This window comes from Ostrinia nubilalis, chromosome 26, assembly GCF_963855985.1.
Source record: "Ostrinia nubilalis chromosome 26, ilOstNubi1.1, whole genome shotgun sequence".
NCBI classification, from domain to species: Eukaryota; Metazoa; Arthropoda; class Insecta; order Lepidoptera; family Crambidae; genus Ostrinia; species Ostrinia nubilalis.
The window spans coordinates 2,822,828-2,838,244 of NC_087113.1; the positions used below are offsets into that span (position 1 = coordinate 2,822,828).

General features: G+C 45.4%; 1 protein-coding gene across 1 annotated transcript in view; it reads right to left on the minus strand.

Annotated features, from left to right (window-relative positions):
- Nucleotides 1–15,417, minus strand: part of LOC135084422 (mitogen-activated protein kinase kinase kinase kinase 5) — an 89,673-nt gene that overhangs the window by 40,501 nt on the left and 33,755 nt on the right. Inside the window, exons 4-7 of the mRNA XM_063979208.1 lie at nucleotides 14,283–14,421; nucleotides 13,117–13,189; nucleotides 7,202–7,392; nucleotides 569–673 (exon numbers count right to left, since the gene is read on the minus strand). Coding sequence (XP_063835278.1) covers nucleotides 569–673; nucleotides 7,202–7,392; nucleotides 13,117–13,189; nucleotides 14,283–14,421 — 508 coding nt within the window. The remainder of the gene's footprint in view (nucleotides 1–568; nucleotides 674–7,201; nucleotides 7,393–13,116; nucleotides 13,190–14,282; nucleotides 14,422–15,417) is intronic.

Below are 15,417 nucleotides of genomic sequence, written 5' to 3' on the forward strand. Positions count from 1 at the left end.
CTTGGTCGAATATCCCTGTAGGCATCCTGGATAGATACACATCCCTCATCGCAGAAAGCGAACTGGGACTTAGTACTAAACAGCGGGGTGTCAGACTGAGCTAGCTAAGACGCCCCGTTGCAAGATTAAGCAAAGGGCAATTCTAAATATATAAAAGGAGAAATTGACTGACTGACTGACTGACAGATCAACGCACAGCCTAAACGGCTAAACGTAGGCACTTGAAATTTGGAAGAGACGTAGCTTAGGTACCGTAGAGGTGCACTAAGAAAGGAATTCCCAAAATTCCCACGGGAACGGGAATTAGCGGGAAAATCCTTTTATATGAAAAATCTAAACCGTTTAAGTCAGACGCTTGAAATTTGGCATGCAGGTACCTTAGTAAACTTAAAGCTTAGTTACAACAGGATATTGCAAAATTCCCACGGGAACGGGAGTTAGCGGGAAAAAACATTTGTATGAAAAAATCTAAACCGCGTACGAAGTCGCGGGTGGCCGCTAGTTAAAATACAAAATAAAAAATCTTATAAATAAAAAGACAATATGTCAATAAGTAAGTATAGCTCACCCCATCATCGTCGATCTCGGTGGAGCTGCAGCTGGAAGGGTTGGAGTACTTGTGTAGTAACTCGATGGCCAGCCGCTTGCTCATGTCCTGCTGGAAGAACGCGTGCTGCAACAAACATCATTCATCATCATCATCAGGTCATTTGGTATCCACTGGAGGACGACGCTCTCTAATTTACTAGAAGCAAATGGAGGGTCAAGCCTACACACTGCTTTCCAAAGGTATTCTTAAGAAAACACTTAGAGCTGATGATTGATATACAATGCTAGCAGCTGTTGCAAAGAATTGCCAAAGTTCAAGCTCGGTGACCTTTTTTTACGGAGAAAAAATGCGTTGAATCGCATTCCTACCCTGTAGGGACAGGGTAGGTTTTGTGAGGCTCACCAAGTCAGAAGGACGAGGGAGGAAATTGTGAGTTTCCGGACAAAGCCTTCTCTACCACAGCCCCTCCCGGAAGCTCGGTGACCTGGATTAAGTTTGTCGTACTGTGGGTGGCTTCATGTGAATGTGTCAACCTTGTGATGCTGTAGACACTTCAAAGGAGCTGATGGATTACGGTGTCTTTTGGGTTAGTAACGCCGGGTGCAGCACCTATCCCCTTGGCTGCAGCAGGATGGGTGACCGACCTGCAGCAGCTTGTCAGCTATAGACACTTACAGCTGAACAACTGACGATCAAGCCTAGTGGCACGCCAGCTTGTAGACACTGAGACAAATAAGCTGACAGATCGTGGCGTGCTATGGATTTGTCGTGAACCGTTCGCCATGGCTATATCAGGATGGGTGACCGACCTGCAGCAGCTTGTCAGCTATAGACACAGCTGAATAACTGACGATCAAGCTTGGTGGCGCGCGAGCTATAGACACAGACAAATGAGCTGACAGATCGTGGCGTGCTATGGATTTGTCGTGAACCGTTCGCCATAGCTATATCAGGATGGGTGACCAACCTGCAGCAGCTTGTCAGCTATAGACACTTACAGCTGAACAACTGACGATCAAGCTTGATGACACGCCAGCTAGACACTGAGACAAATGAGCTGACAGATCGTGGCGTCCTATGGATTTGTCGTGAACCGTTCGCCATAGCTATATCAGGATGGGTGACCAACCTGCAGCAGCTTGTCAGCTATAGACACTTACAGCTGAACAACTGACGATCAAGCTTGATGACACGCCAGCTAGACACTGAGACAAATGAGCTGACAGATCGTGGCGTCCTATGGATTTGTCGTGAACCGTTCGCCATGGCTGTATCAGGATGGGTGACCAACCTGCAGCAGCTTGTCAGCTATAGACACTTACAGCTGAACAACTGACGATCAAGCTTGATGACACGCCAGCTAGACACTGAGACAAATGAGCTGACAGATCGTGGCGTCCTATGGATTTGTCGTGAACCGTTCGCCATAGCTATATCAGGATGGGTGACCAACCTGCAGCAGCTTGTCAGCTATAGACACTTACAGCTGAACAACTGACGATCAAGTTTGGTGGCGCGCAAGCTATAGACACTGTGACAAATGAGCTGACAGATCGTGGCGTGCTATGGATTTGTCGTGAACCGTTCGCCATGGCTATATCAGGATGGGTGACCGACCTGCAGCAACTTGACAGCTATAGACACTTACAGCTGAACAACAGACGATCAAGCCTAGTGCCGCGCCAGCTATAGACACTGAGACAAATGAGCTGACAGATCGTGGCGTCCTTTGGGTTGTTAGTGCAACACCTTTGTCCGTGGCTGCAGCAGGATGGGTGACCGAACTGCAGCAGCTGCTCAATTAGCTATACAAGTTTAGACACTAGAAATATGCTGATGGATCGCTATATCACGTAGGTCGTGTCTTCGTATGTGGCTGCTGAGTGCAGCACCTATCTTGGAGGCTGCAGCAGGATGGGTGACCGACCTGCAGCAGCTTGTCGGCTGTGGGCCGCTTCTTGGGGTTCTTGGTGAGCGCCAGCTTGAGGAAGGCGTGGAACAGCTGCGACCAGCGCTCGCGCTCCTTCAGCGGCGGCGGCTTGAAGCCCGACTTGACGCGAGGCTCACGGGACAATGGGACTGAATAGCTTGTACGTAGAGTCTCATTTTGTTTACACTGCTTACCCTGACCTTGACCAAGATGAAAAGGAGAGGTGACAGGATTATGGAACCGAATCGCTTTAAAACACCTGCACGTAAAGTCTAATTTTGCTTGCACTGCTTACGCTGACCTAAAGTGACGTAGATTAAAAGGAGAGAGCGGGCGTCTGAGAGTATTTATAGACATGGCCTTGACACTGACAGTATCTAAGGGCATGGCCATGACACTGAGAGCACGGCCATGACACAGAGTATCTAAGGACGTTGCTTATGCTGTTCCATCAGCTAAGACACTTGAAACAAGTTGTTAGATCGTAGCATACCTTGTGTTTAGTCTCGTATGGTGAGTCTGTGTGGTTGTACCTGGATGGGTGACCGACCTGCCTTGTGCTGTTCCATCCATCAGTAGTCACTTACAGCTGAACAACTGACGATCAAGCCTAGTGGCTCGCCAGCTTATAGACACTGAGACAAATGAGCTGACAGATCGTGGCGTCCTATGGATTTGTCGTGAACCGTTCGCCATGGCTATATCAGGATGGGTGACCGACCTGCAGCAGCTTGTCGGCTGTGGGCCGCTTCTTGGGGTTCTTGGTGAGCGCCAGCTTGAGGAAGGCGTGGAACAGCTGCGACCAGCGCTCGCGCTCCTTCAGCTGCGGCGGCTTGAAGCCCGACTTGACGCGAGGCTCACGGGACAATGGAACTGAACTTTAAAGTACCTGCACGTAGAGTCGCATTTTGCTTGCACTGCTTACCCTGATCTTAAAATGAAGATGAAAAGGAGAGAGCGGGCGTCTGAGAGTATTTATAGACATGGCCTTGACACTGACAGTATCTAAGGGCATGGTCATGACACTGAGAGTGTCTAAGGACATGGCCATGACAATGGAAGTATCTAAAGACATGCTTGTCACGCGTATGCTATTCCATCAGCTATAGACACTTGTTGATGGATCTTAGCGTCCTTTGGGTTAGTAGTGCAGCACCAGGATGGGTGACCGACCAACAAGAGCTTATCCTCCATCCATCAGTAGACACTTACAGCTGAACAACTGACGATCAAGCCTAGTGGCACGCCAGCTATAGACACAGACAAATGAGCTGACAGATCGTGGCGTCCTATGGATTTGTCGCGAACCGTTCGCCATGGCTATATCAGGATGGGTGACCGACCTGCAGCAGCTTGTCAGCTATAGACACTTACAGCTGAACAACTGACGATCAAGTTTGGTGGCGCGCAAGCTATAGACACTGTGACAAATGAGCTGACAGATCGTGGCGTGCTATGGATTTGTCGTGAACCGTTCGCCATGGCTATATCAGGATGGGTGACCGACCTGCAGCAACTTGACAGCTATAGACACTTACAGCTGAACAACAGACGATCAAGCCTAGTGCCGCGCCAGCTATAGAGACTGAGACAAATGAGCTGACAGATCGTGGCGTCCTTTGGGTTGTTAGTGCAACACCTTTGTCCGTGGCTGCAGCAGGATGGGTGACCGAACTGCAGCAGCTGCTCAATTAGCTATACAAGTTTAGACACTAGAAATATGCTGATGGATCGCTATATCACGTAGGTCGTGTCTTCGTATGTGGCTGCTGAGTGCAGCACCTATCTTGGAGGCTGCAGCAGGATGGGTGACCGACCTGCAGCAGCTTGTCGGCTGTGGGCCGCTTCTTGGGGTTCTTGGTGAGCGCCAGCTTGAGGAAGGCGTGGAACAGCTGCGACCAGCGCTCGCGCTCCTTCAGCGGCGGCGGCTTGAAGCCCGACTTGACGCGAGGCTCACGGGACAATGGAACTGAACTTTAAAGTACCTACACGTAGAGTCGCATTTTGCTTGCACTGCTTATGACCTTGAGGCTCACGGGACAATGGAACCGAGTCGCTTGTACGTAGTCTCATTTTGCTTACACTGCTTACCCTGACCTTAACCAAGATGAAAAGGAGAGAGCTCACAGGATAATGGAACTGAGTCGCTTTAAAACACCTGCACGTAAAGTCTAATTTTGCTCTCGTATGGTGAGTCTGTGTGACTGTACCTGGATGGGTGACCGACCTGACTTGTGCAGCTCCATCCATCAGCTATAGACACTTACACAACTGCTTACGATCAAGCTTCGTGGCGCACCAGCTATAGACAGTGAGACAAATGAGCTGACAGATCGCCTGGTGTCCTTTCGAGTTGTAGTGCAGCACCTATGTCCGTGGCTGCAGCAGGATGGGTGACCGACCTGCAGCAGCTTGTCAGCTATAGACACAGCTGAACAACTGACGATCAAGATTGGTGGCGCGCGAGCTATAGACACTGAGACAAATGAGCTGACAGATCGTGGCGTCCTATGGATTTGTCGTGAACCGTTCGCCATGGCTATATCAGGATGGGTGACCGACCTGCAGCAGCTTGTCGGCTGTGGGCCGCTTCTTGGGGTTCTTGGTGAGCGCCAGCTTGAGGAAGGCGTGGAACAGCTGCGACCAGCGCTCGCGCTCCTTCAGCGGCGGCGGCTTGAAGGCTTGAAGCCCGACTTGACGCGAGGCTCACGGGACAATGGAACTGAACTTTAAAGTACCTGCACGTAGAGTCGCATTTCGCTTGCACTGCTTATGACCTTGAGGCTCACGGGACAATGGAACCGAGTCGCTTGTACGTAGAGTCTCATTTTGTTTGCACTGCTTACCCTGACCTTAAAGGAACCAAGATGAAAAGGAGAGAGCTCACAGGAACCGAATGGCTTTGAAGCACCTGCACGTAGTCTCATTTTGCTTGCACTGCTTACTGACCGGATCTTAGTGACAAAGATGAAAAGGAGCGAGCGCGTGTGTGAGATACTAAGGACATGGCCATGACACTGAGTGTCTAAGGACATGGCCATGACACTGAGAGTATCTAAAGTCATCGCTTGTGACGCGTATGCTGTTCCATCAGCTATAGACACTTGAAATAGGTTGTTAAATCGTAGCGTCCTTTGGGTTAGTAGTGCAGCACCAGGATGGGTGACCGACCTACAAGACTATTCCCACCGTGGCAACTCCTGTGCAGCCAGGATCTACAGCTTGCCGGCAAGAACTTGTCAGCCTTATGCTACTCAGTGTCTATAGCTGACCATCCATCAGCTGGAAATGGGTTGATGGATCTTGGCGTCTTTTGGGTTAGTAACGCCGCGCACAGCATCTATCACTATGGCTATATCAGGATGGGTGACCGACCTGCAGCAGCTTGTCGGCTGTGGGCCGCTTCTTGGGGTTCTTGGTGAGCGCCAGCTTGAGGAAGGCGTGGAACAGCTGCGACCAGCGCTCGCGCTCCTTCAGCGGCGGCGGCTTGAAGCCCGACTTGACGCGAGGCTCACGGGACAATGGAACTGAACTTTAAAGCACCTGCACGTAGAGTCGCATTTTGCTTGCACTGCTTATGACCTTGAGGCTCACGGGACAATGGAACCGAGTCGCTTGTACGTAGAGTCTCATTTTGTTTACACCGCTTACCCTGACCTTAACCAAGACGAAAAGGAGAGAGCTCACGGGATAATGGAACCGAATCGCTTTAAAACACCTGCACGTAGTCTCGTTTTGCTTGCACTGCTTACTGACCTTCATGTGACGAAGATGCAAAGGAGAGAACGCGTGTCTGAGAGTAGCTAAGGAGGACATGGCCATGACACTGAGTGTCTAAGGACATGGCCATGACACTGAGAGTATCTAAAGTCATCGCTTGTGACGCGTATGCTGTTCTATCAGCTATAGACACTTGAAATAGGTTGTTAAATCGTAGCGTCCTTTGGGTTAGTAGTGCAGCACCAGGATGGGTGACCGACCTACAAGACTATTCCCACCTCTCGTTCCCACCGTAGCAACTCCTGTGCAGCCAGGATCTACAGCCTGCCGGCAAGAACTTGTCAGCCTTATGCTACTCAGTGTCTATAGCTGACCATCCATCAGCTGGAAATGGGTTGATGGATCTTGGCGTCTTTTGGGTTAGTAACGCCGCGCGCAGCATCATCACTATGGCTATATCAGGATGGGTGACCGACCTGCAACAGCTTGTCGGCTGTGGGCCGCTTCTTGGGGTTCTTGGTGAGCGCCAGCTTGAGGAAGGCGTGGAACAGCTGCGACCAGCGCTCGCGCTCCTTCAGCGGCGGCGGCTTGAAGCCCGACTTGACGCGAGGCTCACGGGACATGGTCATGACACTGAGCGTATCTAAGGACATGGCCATGACACTGACAGTATCTAAGGGTATGGCCATGACAGTGATAGTATCTAAAGACATTGCTTGTCACGCGTATGCAGTTCCATCAGCTATAGACACTTGAAATGAGCTAATAGATCGTAGCATCATTTGAGTTTCTCATGATGAGAGCAGCATCTATCACCATAGTTGTACCAGATGGGTGACCAACACTGAACAACGTACAGGAGCTTGTCAGCCTCGTGTTGCTCCATCAGCTATAGACACTTGACATGGGCTGATACGATCCATCAGCCCATATCGTCCTTTAAGTTTCTCATTATGAGTGCAGCACCTATCGCCTTGGCTGCATCAGGATGGGTGACCGACCTGCAGCAGCTTGTCGGCTGTGGGCCGCTTCTTGGGGTTCTTGGTGAGCGCCAGCTTGAGGAAGGCGTGGAACAGCTGCGACCAGCGCTCGCGCTCCTTCAGCTGCGGCGGCTTGAAGCCGGACTTCGACATGAGGAACAGCACCCTCATTGGATGGAGTTCGAACATCGGTGGCTGCAGTTCGGCTAGCTCTGAAAAGATGGAAGATCAGTTATAATATAAAATTTGGCTAGTTCAGTTCGTGGTCTCGTGCTATCAACGGGAACGCGTGGTAAGTAACTCGCTTCTGAATGTATTGTAACTTCCTACTTTTTTATATTTTTAAACCGGCACACAGTGGAGACTGAGTTTGTTGCGGCACTTCTTCTCAGCACTTGCCAAATGTTTGTCTCGAAGCGCTGGTTAGGCAAAAAAAGAATGAGACATGTATAGGCTCCTTAAGAGCATTTGACGATTGGTAAGTACTAATTTAATTAGATAATTTTGATTTTGATTTTATTTTTGATTCAGTTTACGCCAAGCAAGTGTATTTGTGTACAAGAACAAAGAAGTCCCCTTAATCCCTCATCATTATCTGTCAGCCACAGGACGTCCACTGCTGAACATAGGCCTCCTCCAATGATTTCCACACCGCCCGGTTGGTAGCGGCCTGCATGCAGCGCCTTGATGCTACCTTTATGAGGTCGTTGGTACACCTTGTGGGAGGACGTCCCTCGTGGTAAGTTAAATAATTATGCTTGTGTTAGTTCACCACAATAGTCCAGCAGCGACGGAGTTCGAACCCGCGTTCCTGAGCTCTTGTAAAAGTGCTTTTTAGAATAGAACAGAAAGTATGTATTTGTAGCGGGCATTAGCGAGATTACTCATACGTATTCCTATTATGTAAAGCGTTATACAAAACTGTTTGAGATCTTATGTGACAAGTCAGTGTCTAATAAATCATCATCTAAAGTGTACGTTTCTTTTATCTTATGGACCTTCATACACGCACAAATAGAGTAGACACCAAAGTGGTGACCCCGACCAACATGAATTCGCAAACAGGACCATCAACCAGCACTGCCACCTCCAGCGGAGTTACCGAATTGGCATCAGTAACAGTCTCGTCGAGAATACCGGAATTTTGGTGCGACCAGCCGCGTTTGTGGTTTATACAATGTGAAGCCATTTTGGGACCACAAAAGTTGAGTGATGAGGCAAGATTCAACCTCGTCGTAGCCAAGCTCGGGAAAAGAGGTTATCCAGCAAGTCAGTGACATATTATTGAAACCACCAGATACCAAAAAGTTCGACGCATTGAAAGAGCGTTTATTGAAGGCTTATGAAGAATCAGAGTTAAGACAGTTTCAAAAACTTTTGAGTGGTATGGAGTTAGGTGATCAGAAGCCTTCACAGCTTCTGCGCCGAATGAAAGATTTGGCCCGTGAAAAGATTCCTGACGAAACTCTTCGCATCATGTGGCAAGGACATTTGCCTTCTTCCGTCCGTGCCGTGCTAGCAGTGAGTGAGAGTCAAGACCTGGAGAACCTGGCAGCAGTTGCGGATAAAATTATGGAAACATCAAGACCTTTACAAGTGGCAGAAGTGAACTCAACACCTCTCAGTGACAGTTCGTTCATTTTGGCCGAAATAGCTAAATTGAGCTTAAAAATCAGAGACATGGAGAGAAGTCGAAATCAATATAAAAGGTTTAACAATAATCGCTCGAGATCACGTTCGACGTCTCGTGCCCGTAACATGAGCCGCCGTACGCCGGACAGTCCAGGCTGGCTATGTTACTATCATCATAAATTTAGACAAAGAGCAATTAAATGTGTGGAACCGTGTGCGTGGAAAAAACCTGAACAAAAGGAAAACTAAACGTGGTGCAGTCGGAGGCGGCGATTTGCACCATCAATCCTGTTCACCGCCTGACCTTATTGGACAATAACAGTGGACTTAAATTTTTAGTGGACACAGGTGCAAATATATCTGTTTTACCAGTGACTCAAAAACAACGTTATTTTGGACAATGTGATAGTTATAAACTGTATGCAGCGAATGGTTCAGAAATAAAAACGTTTGGTGTTAAAACTCTCGATTTAGACTTTAAACTTCGACGACCATACCGTTGGACATTTGTGATAGCCGATGTCAAGCAACCAATCCTCGGTGCTGACTTTTTGAGTAATCATAAGTTGTTAGTGGACGTGAACAAACAAAAACTTATAGACTCTGTTACCAACCTCTGTTCTATCGCCTCAGTGACATTAAGTGATAACTTTTCAATACGAACAATAGACTGCAATAGTGAATATAGTGATTTGTTATTGGAATATCCGAACATTACCAAACCTATGTGCTTCAAGGATGCGCCACGTCACTCTGTCGTACATCATATTGAGACAACGGGATCGCCTGTCTTCGCGCGACCGAGACCTTTGCCACCTGACAAATATAGAAAAGTAAAAGAGGAATTTCAACGTATGCAAGAAATGGGTATTTGTCGTCCTTCAAAAAGCTGTTGGGCGAGCCCTCTTCATATAGTGAATAAAAAGAACGGTGAAATCAGACCCTGTGGCGACTATCGTCAACTCAACGCGATAACGAAACCCGATCGCTACCCAATACCACGCATCCAAGATTGTACTTATTTGTTAAACGGAAAAACCATTTTCTCACGGATTGATCTACAACGAGCTTACCATAATTTGAAAATTGCTGACAGTGATATCGAAAAAACTGCAATCACAACACCTTTTGGATTATATGAATTTACGAGAATGAGCTTTGGTTTGAGAAATGCCGCTCAAACTTTCCAAAGATTCCTAAATGATGAAGTTTTACAAGGACTACCCAGTATTTTTATATATTTAGATGACGTAATAATTGCATCGTCATCAAAATTTGATCATAAACAACACCTCAGACAAGTGTTTGAACGACTCGACAAATATGGTATTACAATAAACCTAGCAAAGTGCGACTTCGGCAAAACGGAACTAGACTTCTTGGGATACCGTGTGACGAAAGATGGTTTGCAGCCGTTACCTGAAAAGGTCAAGGTCATCTCAGAATTTCCTAGGCCAAAGACAGTAGAAGAATTACGTCGTTACCTGGGAATGATTAATTTCTACAAAAATCACCTGCCAAATTCATCGGAAATACATGCAAAATTAAATGACTACCTACATAATTCAAAGAAAAAAGACAAAACTATTATTTCGTGGACCGAAGAAAGTATCGAAGCCTTTGAAAAAAGTAAACAAAATCTTTTGGAAGCTGTCACGCTAGCATTTCCATCGCCGGACGCCCCTTTATCATTGATGACAGATTGCTCAAATACTTGTGCCGGAGCTGTATTGCAACAAAAAGATGGCAATACTTGGAAACCTTTAGGTTTCTTTTCTAAGAAGCTTAGCAATACACAACAACTCTATAGTACCCACGACAGGGAATTACTTGCAATGTACATGGCGATACAACACTTTAGACATCTTATAGAGGGCAGACCCTTAACGATTTATACTGATCATAAACCGATAGTATATTCGTTAATGAAAAACACAGTTGGAAAAAACGACACGCCGAGACGAATACGACACCTCGATTTTATTATGCAATTTTGTACATCAATTCAACACATCAGTGGCATTGATAACATTGTAGCCGATACATTATCTCGCATCGCATCTATTGACATGCCTTCACCCATCGATTACCAAAAATTAGCCCGAGAACAAAGTAACGATGCCGAATTAAAAAACCTGATGCAATCGAGGACATTACACTTTAAACAAATATCTATTCCAAATTGCATCATCCCGATTTACTGCGAAGTTTCTAGAGAAGCGGCCCGACCATATTTGACACAAGCGTTTCGCGTATCAGCTTTCAAAGCCATACACGAAATAAGCCACCCAAGCATACGTACAACACGCAAGATGATCACCGATCGATTTTTCTGGAAAGGAATGAACAAAGACATCTCGATTTGGACTAAGTCATGCCTTGAATGTCAGAAGTCCAAAGTTCAAAGACATACTGTATCACCACTAGGAAAATTCCAAAATAGTGACAGATTTGAACATCTACACATGGACATTGTGGGTCCACTATCTTACTGCAATGGTTACCGATACTTAGTAACTATGATAGACAGAGCCACGGGTTGGCCAGAGGCTTATCCTGTTAAGGATATTACCGCTGAGACAGTTGCCGATATTATTTACTCAGGATGGATTGCACGTTTTGGATGTCCCTTGCGTTTAACGACAGACCAAGGTCGACAATTTGAGTCTACATTATTCAACCAATTGTCGAAAAGAATGGGCATTTTGAAATTAAGAACTACCGCGTACCACCCTCAAGCGAATGGTATGGTGGAACGCTGGCATCGCTCTTTGAAAGCAGCACTTATGTGTAGAGGAAACACAGAGCACTGGGTATCAGAGTTACCATCAGCATTGCTAGGGTTACGAGCAAGCATAAGACAAGATACTCAGATAAGCGCAGCCGAGATGGTATACGGAGAAACCATTAGACTACCGGGAGATTTCTTCCAGCCGAATACGCGAGAAATTTCCAATAGCCCTGATTTTTTAAAGGAGTTACGAAACAAGATAATTAACTTGTCATCTGTGCCTAAACGAAATGTTAAACAAGGAAAAATGTTTGTACATCCAGAGTTACATGAGTGCAACTACGTATTTGTCCGATGTGATTCAGTGACTAAACCCTTAACGCAACCTTACACAGGCCCGTATAAGGTTATTTGCAAGACTGATAAATATTTTAAAATATTGCAAGGAGAGTCAGAGAAAATAATTAGTATAGATCGATTAAAACCTGCATTTATGCTAGAGATTGATGAACAAGCGAACGCGACAAATAAGGTCGTGCTACCCGATGATCCCGTTGCGACAAATAAGGCAACGACGAATGTAAACAATGAGCCCAAAGTCACAAGATCGGGACGAATAGTCAAACCTGTTGTGCGCTTCGCCCCGTAATCACGAATCACTTTTGCTACTTGATTTTATCTACAATGGGAAAAAGTCAAAGTAAAGTTGCTGACGAAAAAATCATAATTGCCCAAACCGGAGCCGGAAATAGTGCCGCCGCTGCCGCCGCGCTACACAAATGGATAGAGAGAGAATGGAATTTTACCTGATATTTATTACCATTTTCATCATCATAATTATCGCATATTTCTATTGGAAGAGAGTGAAAAGAAACTATGGAAGATACGTAAGGAGAGAACTTCAAGAACTTCCTGTGCTAGCAGTACGCAGAGGAGAGTCAGGCTTCATCAACCACTCCCCTCACGCCCAGCACACACAACAAGTGATAGTGTAAAGTGAAAAAGTGAAAGTGCAAAGTTCCAAAAGTGCGCAAATTTAAAAAAAGAAGTCATTTGTGTAATCGTATAATTGTGTAATCGTATTTTGTGTATCTACTCGTTTATGTATACTCATGTATGTAGGTACCTCCTACTATTAACTATTACCTTATTTCAAAAAGTGTTATCTTTTAATTAAAGCATAATTGAATAGGTATTGTATTTTTAACCATCTATGTAACCATGTATGTTACAATGTTTAACCATGTATTTTATTTTTAAGAAAGGGGGATGTATTGTAGCGGGCATTAGCGAGATTACTCATACGTATTCCTATTATGTAAAGCGTTATACAAAACTGTTTGAGATCTTATGTGACAAGTCAGTGTCTAATAAATCATCATCTAAAGTGTACGTTTCTTTTATCTTATGGACCTTCATACACGCACAAATAGAGAAGACACCAAATATTTAAAAGCATGTTTGCGAAAAATATATTAATTTTAATGAATTCGACCAGTCCGACATCGACACCATTGTGCTATTGTCGCTTTAAGTTTTGGAAAGTGAGTTATAAGAGTCTTACAAAACATACCTATAGCAGTTATTCCACACGCCCAAATATCACAGAGTTGATTGTAACCACCTTTCCTCTCCACCGCTGCTACCTGTAAAATAATAATATTTTCTTTAACAATGAAATACCTTAAATACCTCTTCCATTTGTAATCTCACACAAAAATTTTCCTCTTAGCAATTCATACAGGTAAATTTCCAAGTTTTACCTATTTTCCAAGGCTTTTGGGTGTTTTTTGTTGTAATTAATAATTTAATTATATCAAAATATGTACCCAATAGCGCTATCTAGGCTGTATAAGTATTTGTCATTGCCACTGCGTCTTGACTACATTTTAAAAAGTTACGAATAAAACACACTGCACTGGATAACGCATGTGTTTACTTTAATATTTTTAAGAGTGTAGCCAGGATCTACAACCCCATCGAGCTAACTGCGCACCACGTTGGAATGGACTCTTCCTCCCGCAGACCTCGGGGACGTTCATCCCGTCCGTACCAGTGTCGATGTGACGTCACGGCCACTAAGTACGCAGTTAACTCAGTACAGTGTGATCGCCATTGTAACCCAACCAATTAAAGTTTAATAGTCTTGGAAGATTACAGCCTTGGATGACCAAAAGAATTTTAAGAGGCATTCTAAATACAATCGTTCGTTCGTTTCAGCCAAATGACGTCCACAGCTGGACAAAGGCCTCCCCCAAGGTTTTCCACAATGAACGGTCCTGCGCCGCCCGCATCCAGGCTCTTCCCGCGACTTTTACCAGATCGTCGGTCCACCTAGTAGGAGGGCTGCCCACGCTACGTCAAATTCAAATTATTTATTGCATGTCACGTCTTCCAGCCCGTGGTCGCCACTCGAGACCTTTCCTGCCTCAACGGCCATCGTCTCTACGAGCTATGTGCCCCGCCCACTACCACTTGATTTTAGCAATTCTGCGAGCTATGTCGGTTACTTTGGTTCTCCTGCGGATCTCCTTATTTCTGATTCGATCACGCAGGGAAACTCCGAGCATAGCCCGCTCCATCGCCCTTTGGGTGACCTTGAGCCTTCTTATGAGGCCTATAGTAAGCGACCACGTCTCAGATCCGTACACCATCACTGGCAACACACTAAATACAATATCGAATTCCTTTTATTGCAAGGCGGGGGAGAAATATTAAACTTTTTATGGAATTTGTTACCTCCGGCGCCATCCAATAAGGAGTGCCAATGAAGGACTTCCTCTTGTTGATGGTGGCCGTAATCTGTGCTGATACTCCGAAGTCAGCCAGTTTGACGTCCCCGCACTCCGTCAGCAGGATATTCGCGCCCTTGATGTCACTGGAATAGAGGTCATTATTGTTTGAACTTTGAAATCGCGTGGCAAGAATCGTCATAATTTTTAACAGAGTTCAAAAAAGGAGGAGATATTCAATTCGATTGTATTTTTTTTATTTTGTGAATTTGAATATATTGCCTTGTGCTAAATTAATACTAATTCCAACAAAAAAAAACATAAAAACGAGAAAGAAAGAACATTCATTAATTTTACTGAGTTTTTCCGGCACTTCTCGGCACTAGCTGATATGTTGTCCCGAAGTGGTGGTAGGGCAAGCTATATTGGGACGTGGATAAATACCCTGAAAATATAAGAAGTTTGACGTCACAAAAACACCCTCCCATGCCCCTCCTAAAGTGTCAGCACAGTCACTGACTGAATTAAGCGCTCTAGACCAGGCCTGTTCATCTCCGCGAGTTTACATCGAAAACAAAACACGCACGATGGCCCACCTACAGGACACTATTCGACAAGGCCTCACATACGAGCGAACATTGACTCACGCACGCGTATTCTTGTGTATGATGGAAGAAAATAAAGAAAATGGTGTACTAAATACTGTGCAGTATTTAACTGCCTAAATAATAATAAAAACACAGAATGTACTTATTTAAGTTGCCTCAAGACACTGAGAGGTAAATAAGTAGTTAATATTATTCATGATAATTCATGCTAAATCATGTATTTCCTCCGCCATTTTCCGCAGTTTGGCACCTCACGTCACATCATTTTACCGAAGTCAGCCCTATAGCTTCGGCGCAGTGCCGATCACTGACGTTTGTCAACAAAATGGTGCTTGACTCTTGAGACAGGCTAAATTACACCATATTGTTAATGACATTGAGCATACATCTGTTTAAATACCTTCGCGAAGTAAAACTTCTGTACGTAGTACTTATTATTATTCTGTGGCTAGACCTATAAATGGGTACATTTCACATTAAGGTACAGTCAGCGTCAAATGGTTAGTGACACCCAAACTGGCCAAAAAGTTAACA